A 14224-nucleotide genomic window follows, 5' to 3' on the forward strand; every position below is an offset into this window, starting at 1 on the left:
GAGGAGGGCCGACGTGGGGAAGGGTGGCCGATGAGGGAAGAGGGCCCGCACGAGGGAGGGCGGCCGGATCGGGGGATTGAGGGATTCGATCTGTGAGTGTGAGTGAGTGAGAGGGAGGGGCGCGTGGGGGAAGCAGAGGTGGGCTTAGCGGCAGCGCGGGGAAGGAGGCCCAGCAATATAGCTAAAGCTGTAACAGTGGGCTGAGAGCGTGGCCCATCAACAACAACGCTGGATAGGATATCCCGTGCTACTGCTAACCCTTACTTGCAGCGCTGGTGTTGTCAGGCGCTACTGCTAAATAGTAGTGGCGCGGGGTCTTTAGCCAATGCTACTGCTAAATGTCTACCTATAAGCATTTTCCTAGTAGTGTATGTGCTTTGTGAAAGTCCAATTAAGTGTATTGATCTATCTCTATAGATCTTGATGCCCAATATGTAAGCAGCTTCACCAGGGTCTTTCATGGAAAAACTCTTATTCAGGTATCCCTTTATGCTATCCAGAAATTCTATATCATTTCCAATCAACAATATGTTATCCACATATAATATCAGAAATGCTACACAGCTCCCACTCACTTTCTTGTAAATACAGGCTTCTCCAAAAGTCTATATAAAACCATATGCTTTGATCACACTCAAAGCGTTTATTCCAACTCTGAGAGGCTTGCACCAGTCCATAAATGGATCGCTGGAGCTTGCACACTTTGTTAGCACCCTTTGGATTGAAAAAACCTTCTGGTTGCATGATATACAACTCTTCTTCCAGAAATCCATTCATGAATGCAGTTTTGACATCCATTTGCCAAATTTCATAATCATAAAATGCAGCAATTGCTAACATGATTCGGACAGACTTAAGCATCACTACGGGTGAGAAAGTCTCATCGTAGTCAACTCCTTGAACTTTTCGAAAACTTTTCGCAACAAGTTGAGCTTTCTAAATGGTAACATTACCGTCTGCGTCGGTCTTCTTCTTAAAGATCCATTTATTTTCTATGGCTTGCCGATCATCGGGAAAGTCCACCAAAGTCCACACTTTGTTCTCATACATGGATCCCATCTCAGATTTCATGGCTTCAAGCCATTTCACGGAATCTGGGCTCATCATCGCTTCCTCATAGTTCGTAGGTTCATCATGGTCTAGTAACATGACTTCCAGAACAGGTTTATCATACCACTGTGGTGCGGATCTTATTCTGGAAGACCTACGAGGTTCGATCAGAAGCTTCATGATCATCATCATTAGCTTCCTCACTAATTGGTGTAGGAATCATGGGAACTGATTTTTGTGATGAACTACTTTCCAATAAGGGAGAAGGTACAAATACCTCATCAAGTTCTACTTTCCTCCCACTCACTTCTTTCGAGAGAAACTCCTTCTCTAGAAATGATCCATTCTTAACAACAAAGATTTTGCCTTCGGATCTGTGATAGAAGGTGTACCCAACAGTTTCCTTTGGGTATCCTATGAAGACACACTTCTCCGATTTGGGTTTGAGCTTATCAGGTTGAAGCTTTTTCATATAAGCATTGCAGCCCCAAACTTTAAGAAACGACAACTTTGGTTTCTTGCCAAACCATAGTTCATAAGGCGTCGTCTCAACGGATTTTAATGGTGTCCTATTTAAAGTGAATGCAACCGTCTCTAAAGCATAACCCCAAAACGATAGCAGAAATCAGTAAGAGACATCATAGATCGCACCATATCCAATAAAGTACGGTTACGATGTTCAGACACACCATTTCGCTGTGGTGTTCCAGGTGGCGTTAATTGTGAAACTATCCCATGCTATTTCAAATGAAGACCAACCTCATAGCTCAAATATTCTCCTTCACTATCAGATCGTAGAAACTTTATTTTCTTGTTACAATAATTTTCCACTTCACTCTGAAATTCTTTCAACTTTTCAAATGTTTCAGACTTATGCTTCATTAAGTAGATATAACCATATCTGCTCAAATCATCTGTGAAGGTAAGAAAATAATGATACCCACCACGAGCCTCAATACTCATTGGACCGCATACATCTGTATGTATTATTTCCAACAAGTCAGTAGCTCGTTCCATTGTTTCGAAGAACGGAGTTTTAGTCATCTTGCCCATAAGGCACTGTTCGCAAGCACCAAGTGATTCATAATCAAGTGATTCCAAAAGTCTATCAGCATGGAGTTTCTTCATGCGCTTTACACCGATATGACCCAAACGACAGTGCCACAAATAAGTTGCACTATCATTATTGTCTTTGCATCTTTTGGCTTCAATACTATGAATATGTGTATCGAGATTCAACAAAAATAGACCACTCAACAAGGGTGCATGACCATAAAAGATATTACTCATATAAATAGAACAACCATTATTCTCCGATTTAAATGAATAACCATCTCGCATCAAACAAGATCCAGATATAATGTTCATGCTCAACGCTGGCACCAAATAACAATTATTTAGGTCTAAAACTAATCCTGAAGGTAGAGGTAGAGGTAGCGTGCCAACTGCGATCACATCGACTTTGGAACCATTTCCCACGCGCATCGTCACCTCGTCCTTAGCCAATATTCACTTAATCTGTAGCCCCTATTTCGAGTTGCAAATATTAGCAACAGAACCAGTATCAAATACCCAGGCGCTACTGCGAGCATTAGTTAAGTACACATCAATAACAAGTATATCAAATATACCTTTCACTTTGCCATCCTTCTTATCCGCCAAATACTTGGGGCAGTTCCGCTTCCAGTGACCAAGCACTCAGTTTCAGGCTTAGGTACAGGCTTGGGTTTCTTCTCTTGAGCAGCAACCTTTTTGCCGTTCTTCTTGAAGTTCCCCTTCTGCCCTTTGCCCTTTTTCTTGAAACTAGTGGTCTTGTTGACCATCAACACTTGATGCTCCTTTTTGATTCTACCTCCGCAGCCTTTAGCATTGCGAAGAGCTCGGGAATAGTCTTGTTCATCCCTTGCATATTATAGTTCATCACGAAGCTTTTGTAGCTTGGTGGCAGTGATTGAAGAACTCTGTCAATGACACTATCATTAGGAAGATTAACCCCCAGTTGAGTCAAGTGGTTGTGGTACCCAGACATTCTGAGTATGTGTTCACTGACAGAACTATTCTCCTCCATTTTACAGTTGTAAAACTTATTGGAGACTTCATATCTCTCAATCCGGGCATTTGCTTGAAATATTAACTTCAACTCCTAGAAAATCTCATATGCTCCATGACGTTCAAAACGTCGTTGAAGTCCCGCTTCTAAGCCGTAAAGCATGGCACACTGAACTATCGAGTAGTCATCAGCTTTGCTCTGCCAGATGTTCTTAATGTCATTAGTAGCATCTGCAGTAGGCCTCGCACCCAACGGTGCTTCCAGGACATAATTTTTCGGTGCAGCAATGAGGATAATCCTCAAGTTACGGACCCAGTCCGTGTAGTTGCTGTCACCATCTTTCAACTTAGCTTTCTCTAGGAACACATTAAAATTCAAAGGAACGGTAGCACTGGCCATTGATCTACAACAACATAGAGATGCAAAATACTATCAGGTACTAAGTTCATGATAAATTAAAGTTCAATTAATCATATTACTTAAGAACTCCCACTTAGATAGACATCCCTCTAATCATCTAAGTGATCACGTGATTCAAATCAACTAAACCATGTCTGATCATCACGTGAGATGGAGTAGTTTTCAATGGTGAACATCACTATGTTGATCATATCTACTATATGATTCACGTTCGACCTTTCGGTCTCAGTGTTCCGAGGCCATATCTGCATATGCTAGGCTCGTCAAGTTTAACCCGAGTATTCTGCGTGTGCAAAACTGGCTTGCACCTGTTGTATGTGAACGTAGAGCTTATCACACCCGAGCATCACGTGGTGTCTCGGCACTATGAACTGTAGCAACGGTGCATACTCAGGGAGAACACTTATACATTGAAATTTAGTAAGGGATCATCTTATAATGTTACTGCCATACTAAGCAAAATAAGATGCATAAAAGATAAATCACATGCAATCAAAATATGTGACATGATATGGCCATCATCATCTTGTGCTTATGATCTCCATCACCGAAGCATCGTCATGATCTCCATCGTCACCGGCGCGACACCTTGATCTCCATCATAGCATCATTGTCGTCTCGCCAAGTATTGTTACTACGACTATCGCTACCGCTTAGTGATAAAGTAAAACAATTACATGGCGATTGCATTGCATACAATAAAGCGACAACCATATGGCTCCTGCCAGTTGCCGATAACTTTGTTACAAAAACATGATCATCTCATACAACAATTTATATCACATCATGCCTTGACCATATCACATCACAGCAAGCCCTGCAAAAACAAATTAGACGTCCTCTACTTTGTTGTTGCAAGTTTTACGTGGCTGCTATGGGCTTCTAGCAAGAACCGTTCTTACCTACGCATTAAAACCACAACAATTTTTCGTCAAGTGTACTGTTTTAACCTTCAACAAGGACCGGGCATAGCCACACTCGATTCAACTGAAGTTGGAGAAACAGACACTCACTAGCCACCTGTGTGCGAAGCACGTCGGTAGAACCAGTGTTGCGTAAGCATATGCGTAATGTCGGTCTGAGCCGCTTCATCCAATAATACTGCCAAATCAAAGTATGACATGCTGATAAGCAGTATGACTATTATCGCCCACAACTCTTTGTGTTCTGCTCGTGCATATAACATCTACGCATAGACCTGGCTCGGATGCCACTGTTTGGGAACGCATCAATTTCAAAAAATTTCCTACGATCACGCAAGATCTATCTAGGTGATGCATAGCAAAGAGAGGGGAGAGTGTTGTCTATGTACCCTCGTAGACTGAAAGCGGAAGCATTATGAAAACACGGTTGATGTAGTCGTACGTCTTCACGATCCGACCGATCCTAGCACCGAAGGTACGACACCTCCGCAATCTGCACACGTTCAGCTCGGTGACGTCCCACAAACTCTAGGTCCAGCTGAGGTCGAGGGAGAGTTTCGTCAGCATGATGGCATGTTGACAGTGATGATGAAGTTATCGGTGCAAGGCTTCTCCTAAGCACTACGATGATATGACCGAGGTGGAAATCTGTGGAGGGGGGCACCGCACACGACTGAAAGATCAACTTGTGTCTCTATGGGGTGCCCCCCTCCCCCATATATAAAGGAGTGGAGGAGGGGAGGGCCGACCCTCTATGGCGCGCCCAAGGGGGGAGTCCTACTCCCAGTAGGAGTAAGTTTCCCCCCTTCCCTAGTTAGAGTAGGATAAGAAGGAAGAGGGAGAGGGAGAGAAGGAAAGGGGGGCCGACCCCCCTCCCAATTCGGATTGGGCAGGGGGGCCCACCTTGGCCTCCTCCTCCTCTCTTCCACCGTGGCCCATTAAGGCCCATTGACTCCCCGGGGGGTTCGAGTAACCTCCCAGTACTCCGGAAAATGCCCGAACCACTCGGAACCTTTCCGGTGTCCAAACATAGCCTTCCAATATATCAATCTTTATGTCTCGACCATTTCGAGACTCCTCGTCATGTCCGTGATCACATCCGGGACTCCGATCAACCTTCGGTACATCAAAACACATAAACTCATAATACCGATCATCATCAAATGTTAAGCGTGCGGACCCTACGGGTTCGAGAACTATGTAGACATGACCGAGACCACTTCTGGTCAATAACCAATAGCGGAACCTAGATACTCATATTGGTTCCTACATATTCTACGAAGATCTTTATTGGTCAAACCGCATAACGACATATGTTGTTCCCTTTGTCATCGGTATGTTACTTGTCCGAGATTCGATCGTCGGTATCATCATACCTATTTCAATCTTGTTACCGGTAAGTCTCTTTACTCGTTCCGTAATACTTCATCCCAAAAATAACTCATTAGTTACAATGCTTGCAAGGCTTATAGTGATGAGTATTACCGAGAGGGCCCAGAGGTACCTCTCCGAAACACGGAGTGACAAATCCTAATCTTGATCTATGCCAACCCAATAAACACCTTCGAAGACACCTGTAGAGCACCTTTATAATCATCCATTTACGTTGTGACGTTTGGTAGCACACAAAGTGTTCCTCTGGTATTCGGGAGTTGCATAATCTCATATATGAGGAACTTGTATAAGTCATGAAGAAAGCAGTAGCAAAGAAACTGTTACAATCATAATGCTAAGCTAACGGATGGGTCATGTCCATCACATCATTCTCTTAATGATGTGATCCCGTTCATCAAATGACAACACATGTCTATGTTTAGGAAACATAACCATCTTTGATTAATGAGCTAGTCAAGTAGAGGCATACTAGGGACTATATGTTTTGTCTATGCATTCACACATGTACTAAGTTTTCGGTTAATACAATTCTAGCATGAATAATAAAAATTTATCATGAATTAAGGAAATAAATAATAACTTTATTATTGCCTCTAGGGCATATTTCCTTCAGCTCGGGTATTGAAAATCTAGAGGTGAAGAATAAGTGCTTACTTAGCAAATGGGTTTATCGGTTGGCGGTAGAGAGGGACGGGGTTTGGATTCAGCTGCTGCATAATAAATATTTACATTCTAAAACACTGGCTCAAGTGACGGCACAACCATCCGACTCTCCTTTTTGGAAGGGGCTTATGAGGGCAAAGGTTGCCTTCTTTAACAGGAGCAAATTCATTGTAGGGAATGGACAGGGTACTAGGTTTTGGGAGGACACCTGGTTGGGTGAGATTCCATTAGCCTTGCTGTATCCCTCCCTATATAACATTGTAAAGTGGAAAGAGGTTTTTGTTGGTACAGTGTTGGGATTTGTTCATCTGAGCATTCAGTTTTGACGGTCTTTATTGGTTGATTGATGGGATAGATGGCAGCATCTCGTGCGTAGGTTAATGAAGATTAACCTTTCTGATGTAGCAGACTCCTAACATTGGAAGTTGTCTGCGTCAGGAGTATTCTCGGTTAAATATATGTATATGGATTTGATTAACACCGGGCCTGTCCCAAGGACGATACACATTTGTTAAGTTAAAGTGCCTTTGAAAATCAAGGTGTTTATGTGGTGCATGAGGGAGTAATTTTGACAAAATATAACTTGGCTAAGTGTAGTTGGGAAGTGAGCAAAAGATGCTACTTCTGTGATCAGGATGAAACAATAGAACATCTTTTTATCCAATGCCCACTTGCCAAGTTACCGTGGAGAACTATTCACGCTGCTTTTAATGTTGTTTCGCCAGTCTCAATCTCGCATTTATTTGGGACCTGGTTAACTGAGATAGAGCCTAAGACCACGGGGCATATTTGAATTGGAGTATGTGCATTACTTGGGGCCATATGGAATTATCGGAATGAACCATCATTATTTTTTGCAGGTTATCTTCAGGGCGTCTATTGGATCCGTATATGGTCATTACTCAGCCATGTCCCACAAGGAGCATATTGATATTGGGTTCAACGGATGGGAGATGCTCGCACGGAATACTTACAACCGGTTTGGATGGCGGTCCAATAATAGGATAGATATTTAGTCATCTTTTCCTATTTTTCGCTGGTTGTGGCAAATTTATTTTTTGGAGTTGCCGTACTACAGTTTAAGATTCCTTTTGAAAAAAAATGATGGGGTGATGCTTGAATATGCATTTTGAAAACCTACACACTTGGCTGTTCTCCATTTATCAAGTTATAGCTCAGTCGATGCTTCATTAGTTTTTCTTCATGGATCACGTTTCATGGAACAGATCATCAGTGACGCCATTTAACTAGTATAAGATATCCCCTCTTTCCCAAAGGCAGCCGCATATGGAGAAGAGACATTTGTGACATGCACAAGCCATTCATGCATCTAGTGTTGAACTCGAAAGGAGCAGCGAAGGTAGACGCAAGTATAATATAAAGCGGGACAGATGTACGAATCCACTGTAAAGCGTAGACTGAAAGCAGATCAGAGAAGTGGAGAACCTTGCAAAGAGGCTGAAAACTACGGCGCGATGCAAACCCGAGAAGGAACAGAGCAATCAACATCGTACTGTAACGTGAAAGACCCGGCGCATTAGTCAAGAACATACTAATAACCTAGCTATATCACCATTTTATGCCAGATTTTAGTGCATAATTTTGGCAAGTAGATCGTAAGTCAAGATTTGAATTCGGGTTAGGTATGTAGCCCTTTCAGAATGATCCGAAGAATATGATTCGATAGAAAAGCAAATCCATTTCCTTGGCAGGACTTTTTATCCCCTTGTCTTGATTGAGTGCATGATTGAGGTGCGGTCACGCTCAGGGCACCTCGCGCTGGATGGAGCTGCGGGGGCATGTCCCATCCTAGGAAAAGAAATGCACGCTTGCCCAACACACTTCATTTAGTCCGAAACCTCTGAGGTTTAATCACTCTCGCGTCTTGCACCAACCCTAACCATGCAGGATTAGGCACGCTGTCCTTGTCTCTATTCTTTCTCCTGGGTATATAAATGGCCCCTTTCATCGCCTAAGGTTCTGTACTTGGCCTCATCAGTGGTTCTTGCTGGAAGCAAAAGTTGAGTGATCATGGGCGCCTTGGATCATCTGTCCCGTCTGTGTAACTTCACACATACAAGGGAAGCCATCAGGATCAAGAAAAGGCGGCCACTGACGGTGAGGATTGTGGAATTCAAGCACGTTTGTGTTCTATTTTTTTGGTGTAGGTTTGTTCATCGATCGGAAGCAGCTCCATCTTCCGAAGATGGCCTTCTGATCTTGTGAAGGGATCAATGTATTTTTTTTTGCACTTTTTTTTTGTCATTTTGTTAATTGAGCTGCCACAAACGTGTGATTAACTGGAGTTTCATTTAACTATCTATCTATCTATCTATCTATCTATCTATCTATCTATCTACAGACGGTGAACATCAAGGTGAAGATGGACTGTGATGGCTGCGAGAGGAGGGTCAAGAACGCCGTCAAATCGATTCGGGGTACATATACACATACTGACCGATATCGATCTGAAACGTCAAACCAAGCGATCTAATTCTTTTCTTTTGAAAATATTTTTTTATTTTGAGGATAGAAAATATAGCATTTAGTTCATATATTTATTTGGTGAACGTTCATATGCATATGCCAAAGGTGTAACGACGGTGGTGGTGAATCGCAAGATCAACAAGGTGACGGTGACGGGGTACGTGGAGCCTCGCAAGGTGCTGGCGAGGGTGAAGAGAACTGGGAAGACGACGGCGGATATGTGGCCGTACGTGCCCTACACGGTGGCCACCTACCCCTACGTCGGCGGCTCCTACGACAAGAAGGCGCCGGCGGGCCTGGTCCGCAACGTGCCGCAGGCCATGGCCGACCCAGCCGCGCCGGAGGTCAAGTACATGAACATGTTCAACGACGAGGACGTTACCGCTTGCACCGTCATGTGATTCGATCATATCATATTAGCATCTGCACTCCGGCCATCTGCACCCAGCCACGACGACATGCCGAGATTACTACTGTAGATATATCGGTGTTCTCGCAGCGCTGGGGAAGAATGATACCAAGAAGATGAGCTTGTGCATGTACGGTACTGATGGATGATGTACTCCAAATTAAGAGCCATAATTCGGAACGATGCCCATGCTCATCTACTACACCTGGGTGAACAGTCAATTAAAAATAATAATAGTAAATTCAAAAAACATCTACTTCTTTTAGAAATCCAAGATGCTCATGTGCGCGGAAAATTTCAGGGTGTTCGGACATTTGATGAGCGAACAAAAAAAAATCAGCTATGAACAGTATTCTTTTTCAAAGTTTCTTAGAGAGCTAAATTGTTTTTGGCACGAGCTTCTCAGATGTTCAAACACCATAAAATATTGCATGCATGAGCATCTTGGATGCCTAAATTTTTAGATTTTATTTTGAATTTTTTACTATTTTCTTCACGTCCGAGGTGTAGATAAGCCTGAGTTACAACTTTATAGTACGGCTTTATGATCTTCGATATATACATACCTGTCAGTCTCAAGCCTTCTCTTTTGTCCTACTTGATCATCGTTATCTTTCTTTTTGCAATGGGGGAAAGCATGCAAAATTGAATCTTCCAACTCTTGATTGTCAAAAAAGATTGTTCCAATTCATTGTCAGCCTACAGTTCTGACCATGCACCTGAAAGCAGGGGCAGACCCAGGATTGGGCTAAGCCCCGGGCCCTAGGCCGCCTACAGTGCCCATAAAACATATGCATTACCAGAAAGGGTGAATCTAAGCTTATAAAGTGGAACAAATTTATTTTCTGATGGAATGTGGTAGGTAGTAATCGTTCTTCTCCCAGAAGTAGTGACCTAAATGCTCTTATATTTTTTTTATAGAGACTACTATTTTTCTAATATGAACTTAGTAAATATGCATTTTTATCGTCGGATGCAAAGGTCAGAGATAAATCCTCCTTTTCTAAAAAATTATATTCTAAACTTAATCAATATGGCTATGTGTATCCTTGGAAAAAAGGCTATGTGTATTGTCTGATGCAAAGGTTTGGGTAAACCCTCCTTTTCAAAGTAATAGTTCTGGTGCATTGTCATGGAACAATGAACTTATACACAGACATTGATCAAACGTTATTGTAATTCACAACATGTATGTTGCATACGACGCCTTTGTGGCTCTTCTCTGTTGGCTACGCATACCATGCTTTGTGCTCACGGCTGACTTTCGCATGGATCACACCTTGTGAAAAGCGCTCCTTCCCGAAGATCAAGATCTTTGCGTGGCATTTTCTACGTGATCGCCTCTCGTCCGGGACTGAGGTGCTCTAGCAGAATGGGAATGGCGATGGACTATGTCCTCTTTGTGTCGTCTCGGAGAATGGGGCCCACTTCTTCTTCACCTCAACGGCTGCTCGGTTTCTTTGGTGCTTTGCCGGTGAGGCTCTGGGACCTGATTGGGAGGCCCTGGACCTAGCATCGTTTCTCAAAACTCGAACCAACCAGACCAGGAGTAGGAGATGACTCTTCTGGTTAGTGTTCATGGCATTCACTTGGATTCTCTGGGCGACTCGTAACAGGATGGTGATTGAGCAGGACTTTCTGTGGTGAGCCACTAATTCTATATTCAAATTTACCCGCTCTCTAGGGAGCGGGATTGGGATCGGCTTGGCAGCATGAGGGACCCGATGACTGTGGCAACTCTAGTCGCCTTGCTACGCCTCATAGCCATTGAGCTACCGGCCACCTAGTGGCTTTCCCCCTATTTTTAGTAGGGCATGTTTGTGTTGTTGGCCCAATAGATTTCTTCTTAATTTTCTTACACTTGAACTTATTGTATGGATTTGGTGATTTTTTATCTATAAAGCATGCGGAAACCCGTTTCGAGGAACATGTACATTGCATGCAGCTTATGACTTTGTTTGGATAAATATCGTCCTAGATTCTATCCTTGCTGCCTCCTCAGCTCCGCCACATCCGCCGCTGACGACGCGGGTCTCTTCTATGTTCTCCTGATCATTGCTTACCAAGTGAGCTTGATAATAATGACAAACACCCATTTATTTTGTCCATTTTAGCCCTCTACCACGTGCCCTCCTGCATAGTACTATCTAGTACCGCTTGCCATGCCTACTGTGTTACTCAACCTTGTCATTCTCCTCCGACTCGATCTGCTTCCTTGTAGTTCAACCACTGTATGGTGTTCCTTGCCTTCCTTTCCAACACCCTTCTCCCGTATCCGAGATGAAGTACCATGCATTTTTTCTTTTGAAAGATCCCGCTAAGTGCTTGATTCTTTCTATTATATCATTAGCATGGAGCAAATGTTTGTAGGTAGATCCAAAGGATCAAATGATGGGAAATAAAAGAAGGTAAAAAAGGCCCCTCTGGAGGCCCCTATGGATACGTATCCCAAAAGGGGACTCCACGAACTTCGCGTAGGCTACTCGCCTAGCTCTATGCATCTCCTGATTGACACGGTGACCCTCTGGAGGGGCGGTTGTTTCATGCTTTCCAAAGCTCCCCCCGATCACCATGAGTAGTAAGGATATGATGCTTTTTTTCTTCTTGTTTCCTTGCATGCCATTAGTTACCCATGTCGTTGGATCTAGAAAGGTGCATGCCTTCCATCTTGAGAGGTGGCTCCACACCGCCCTCGACACCGGGCATGTGCAGAATAGGTGACTAGAGGTCTCGAGCTAAGGGGAGAGCCACTTAGCCAAGTGCTCTGCCAGAAAGAGGCCTGCTCTATGTTGCCTATGGTGACCGTGGTTGCAGAGACAAAGAACACCAGATCTGAGTTGTCACAGGATAGCTTAGTGCCGAAAGCACTATAATTTGATTTATCATTATGTGGAAAGTCATATATCAGGATGAAACTTATCTAGCATGGTCTCTTACATATACCATGGGGTTTGAAGCTAGTATGAAATTAATTTTTTTAGTATTAATGGCAGAGGAAGGGATAACTGTTGAGAATCATAGTAGAAAAAAATTGTCCTACGAAACTAATCTAGGATCACTATGAAGATATGCATACAAGGTTAGATATGATCTTACCAACAATGGGTTTCCGTGGAAGAAGGGTTGGTGAAGATCATTCTTGAAGTCCTTCGAAATGTTCCACAATTATTTCCCTCGAACAAGAATCAAGAGCACGATCCCTCTATGGATTGCATGTGTATGACTGTAGAGATCTGGCAAAGCTTCGTTGTCCAGAACTTGACAATGCTGGAGTAGAAGTAGAGGGAGGAGAAGCCGTTTCAGAGAAGAGTCTATGACAGAGAACTAGAGGGAGAGGGGGGCTTCCAAGAACACATAAGAGAAGTTGTGTCTCTAGGGGGCACCCCCTTTGGTATATATAAGGTGGACGAGGATACCAACTTGGAGGAGGGGCTCCCCCCTTGTGGCAGCGAGCAAGGGGTGGCGACCCACCCCTCAAACCATAGCTGCACCCCAAACTTGGAGGACAAGGCTAGGGGGTGGGCAACCTTATTGGGACCTAGGCCCATGTGGCTGCCCCATAATAGGCTTTAGCCTATTTGGGAAGCCCATGGCGCATAGCAAAATCCCGGGGCGCCCTCGATAAATTCTGGAGCACTTCTATATTATTTTTACACCCTTCGGAACTTTGCACCTATCCCATTTTATCTGGTTTTCTCCAAATGCTTCTAATTTCTCCGAAACACTTCCGGTTCTCTCTCAAAACAATTTCCATTATCTCCAAACTTTTTTCGGTGATTGATACGTCTCCAACGTATCTATAACTTTTGATTGTTCCATGCTATTATATTACCCTTTTTGGATGTTTATGGGCTTTATTTTAAACATTTATATCATTTTTGGGACTAACCTACTAACCAGAGGCCCAACCCATATTGCAGTTTTATTGCCTGTTTCAGTATTTCGAAGAAAAGGAATATCAAACGGAGTCCAAACGGAATGAACCTTCGGGAGCGTGATTTTTTAGGAAAAATATCATCCAGCAGACTTGGAGTTCACGTCAGAAGATCCTCGAGGAGGCCACGAGACAGGGGGCGCGCCCCCTCCCTGGGCGCGCCCTACCCTCTCGTGGGCCCCTCGAGGCTCCCCTGACCGATTTCTTTCTCCTATATAAGCCTACGTACCCTAAAAACATCAAGACAGAAGATAGATCGGGAGTTGCGCCGCCGCAAGCCTTTGTAGCCACCAAAAACCTCTCGGGAGCCCGTTCTGGCACCCTGCCGGAGGGGGATCCCTCACCGGTGGCCATATTCATCATCCTGGCGCTATCCATGACGAGGAGGGAGTAGTTCACCCTGGGGCTGAGGGTATGTACCAATAGCTATGTGTTTGACCTCTCTCTCTCTCTCTTGTGTTCTCTCTATGGCACAATCTTGATGTATCGCGAGCTTTGCTATTATAGTTGGATCTTATGATGTTTCTCCCCCTCTACTCTCTTGTGATGAATTAAGTTTCTCTCTTGAAGTTATCTTATCGGATTGAGTCTTTGATTTGAGAACACTTGATGTATGTCTTGCCGTGTTTATCTATGGTGACAATGGGATATCACGTGCCACTTGATGTATGTCTTACCGTGTTTATCTATGGTGACAATGGGATATCACGTGCCACTTGATGTATGTTTTGGTGACCAACTTGCGGGTTCCGCCCATGAACCTATGCGTAGGGGTCGGCACACGTTTTCTTGACTCTCCGGTAGAAACTTTGGGGCACTCTTTGAAGTACTTTGTGTTGGTTGGATGAATCTGAGATTGTGTGATGCATATCGTATAATCATGCCCACGGATA

At 43.7% G+C, this 14224-nt stretch overlaps 1 protein-coding gene across 1 annotated transcript; it reads left to right on the top strand.

The window, feature by feature from the left end:
* The first annotated feature begins 8443 nt into the window (after window positions 1-8443).
* LOC119310216 (heavy metal-associated isoprenylated plant protein 20-like) lies at window positions 8444-9769 on the top strand. Its single transcript, XM_037586034.1, has 3 exons — window positions 8444-8619; window positions 8864-8939; window positions 9094-9769. The coding sequence occupies exons 1-3, from the start codon at window positions 8533-8535 to the stop codon at window positions 9387-9389; spliced, it is 459 nt and encodes a 152-aa protein (XP_037441931.1). The 5' UTR covers window positions 8444-8532; the 3' UTR covers window positions 9390-9769.
* The last annotated feature ends 4455 nt before the right edge of the window (window positions 9770-14224 follow it).

This window comes from Triticum dicoccoides, chromosome 5B, assembly GCF_002162155.2.
Source record: "Triticum dicoccoides isolate Atlit2015 ecotype Zavitan chromosome 5B, WEW_v2.0, whole genome shotgun sequence".
NCBI lineage: Eukaryota > Viridiplantae > Streptophyta > Magnoliopsida > Poales > Poaceae > Triticum > Triticum dicoccoides.

Bases quoted from the DNA above. Each gene is read 5' to 3' on its own strand.
- LOC119310216 (XM_037586034.1), top strand. From the start codon at position 8,533: ATGGGCGCCTTGGATCATCTGTCCCGTCTGTGTAACTTCACACATACA. The intron at 8,620-8,863 runs GTGAGGATTGTG...ATCTATCTACAG, and splicing joins AGAAAAGGCGGCCACTGACG to ACGGTGAACATCAAGGTGAA. The intron at 8,940-9,093 runs GTACATATACAC...CATATGCCAAAG, and splicing joins CGCCGTCAAATCGATTCGGG to GTGTAACGACGGTGGTGGTG.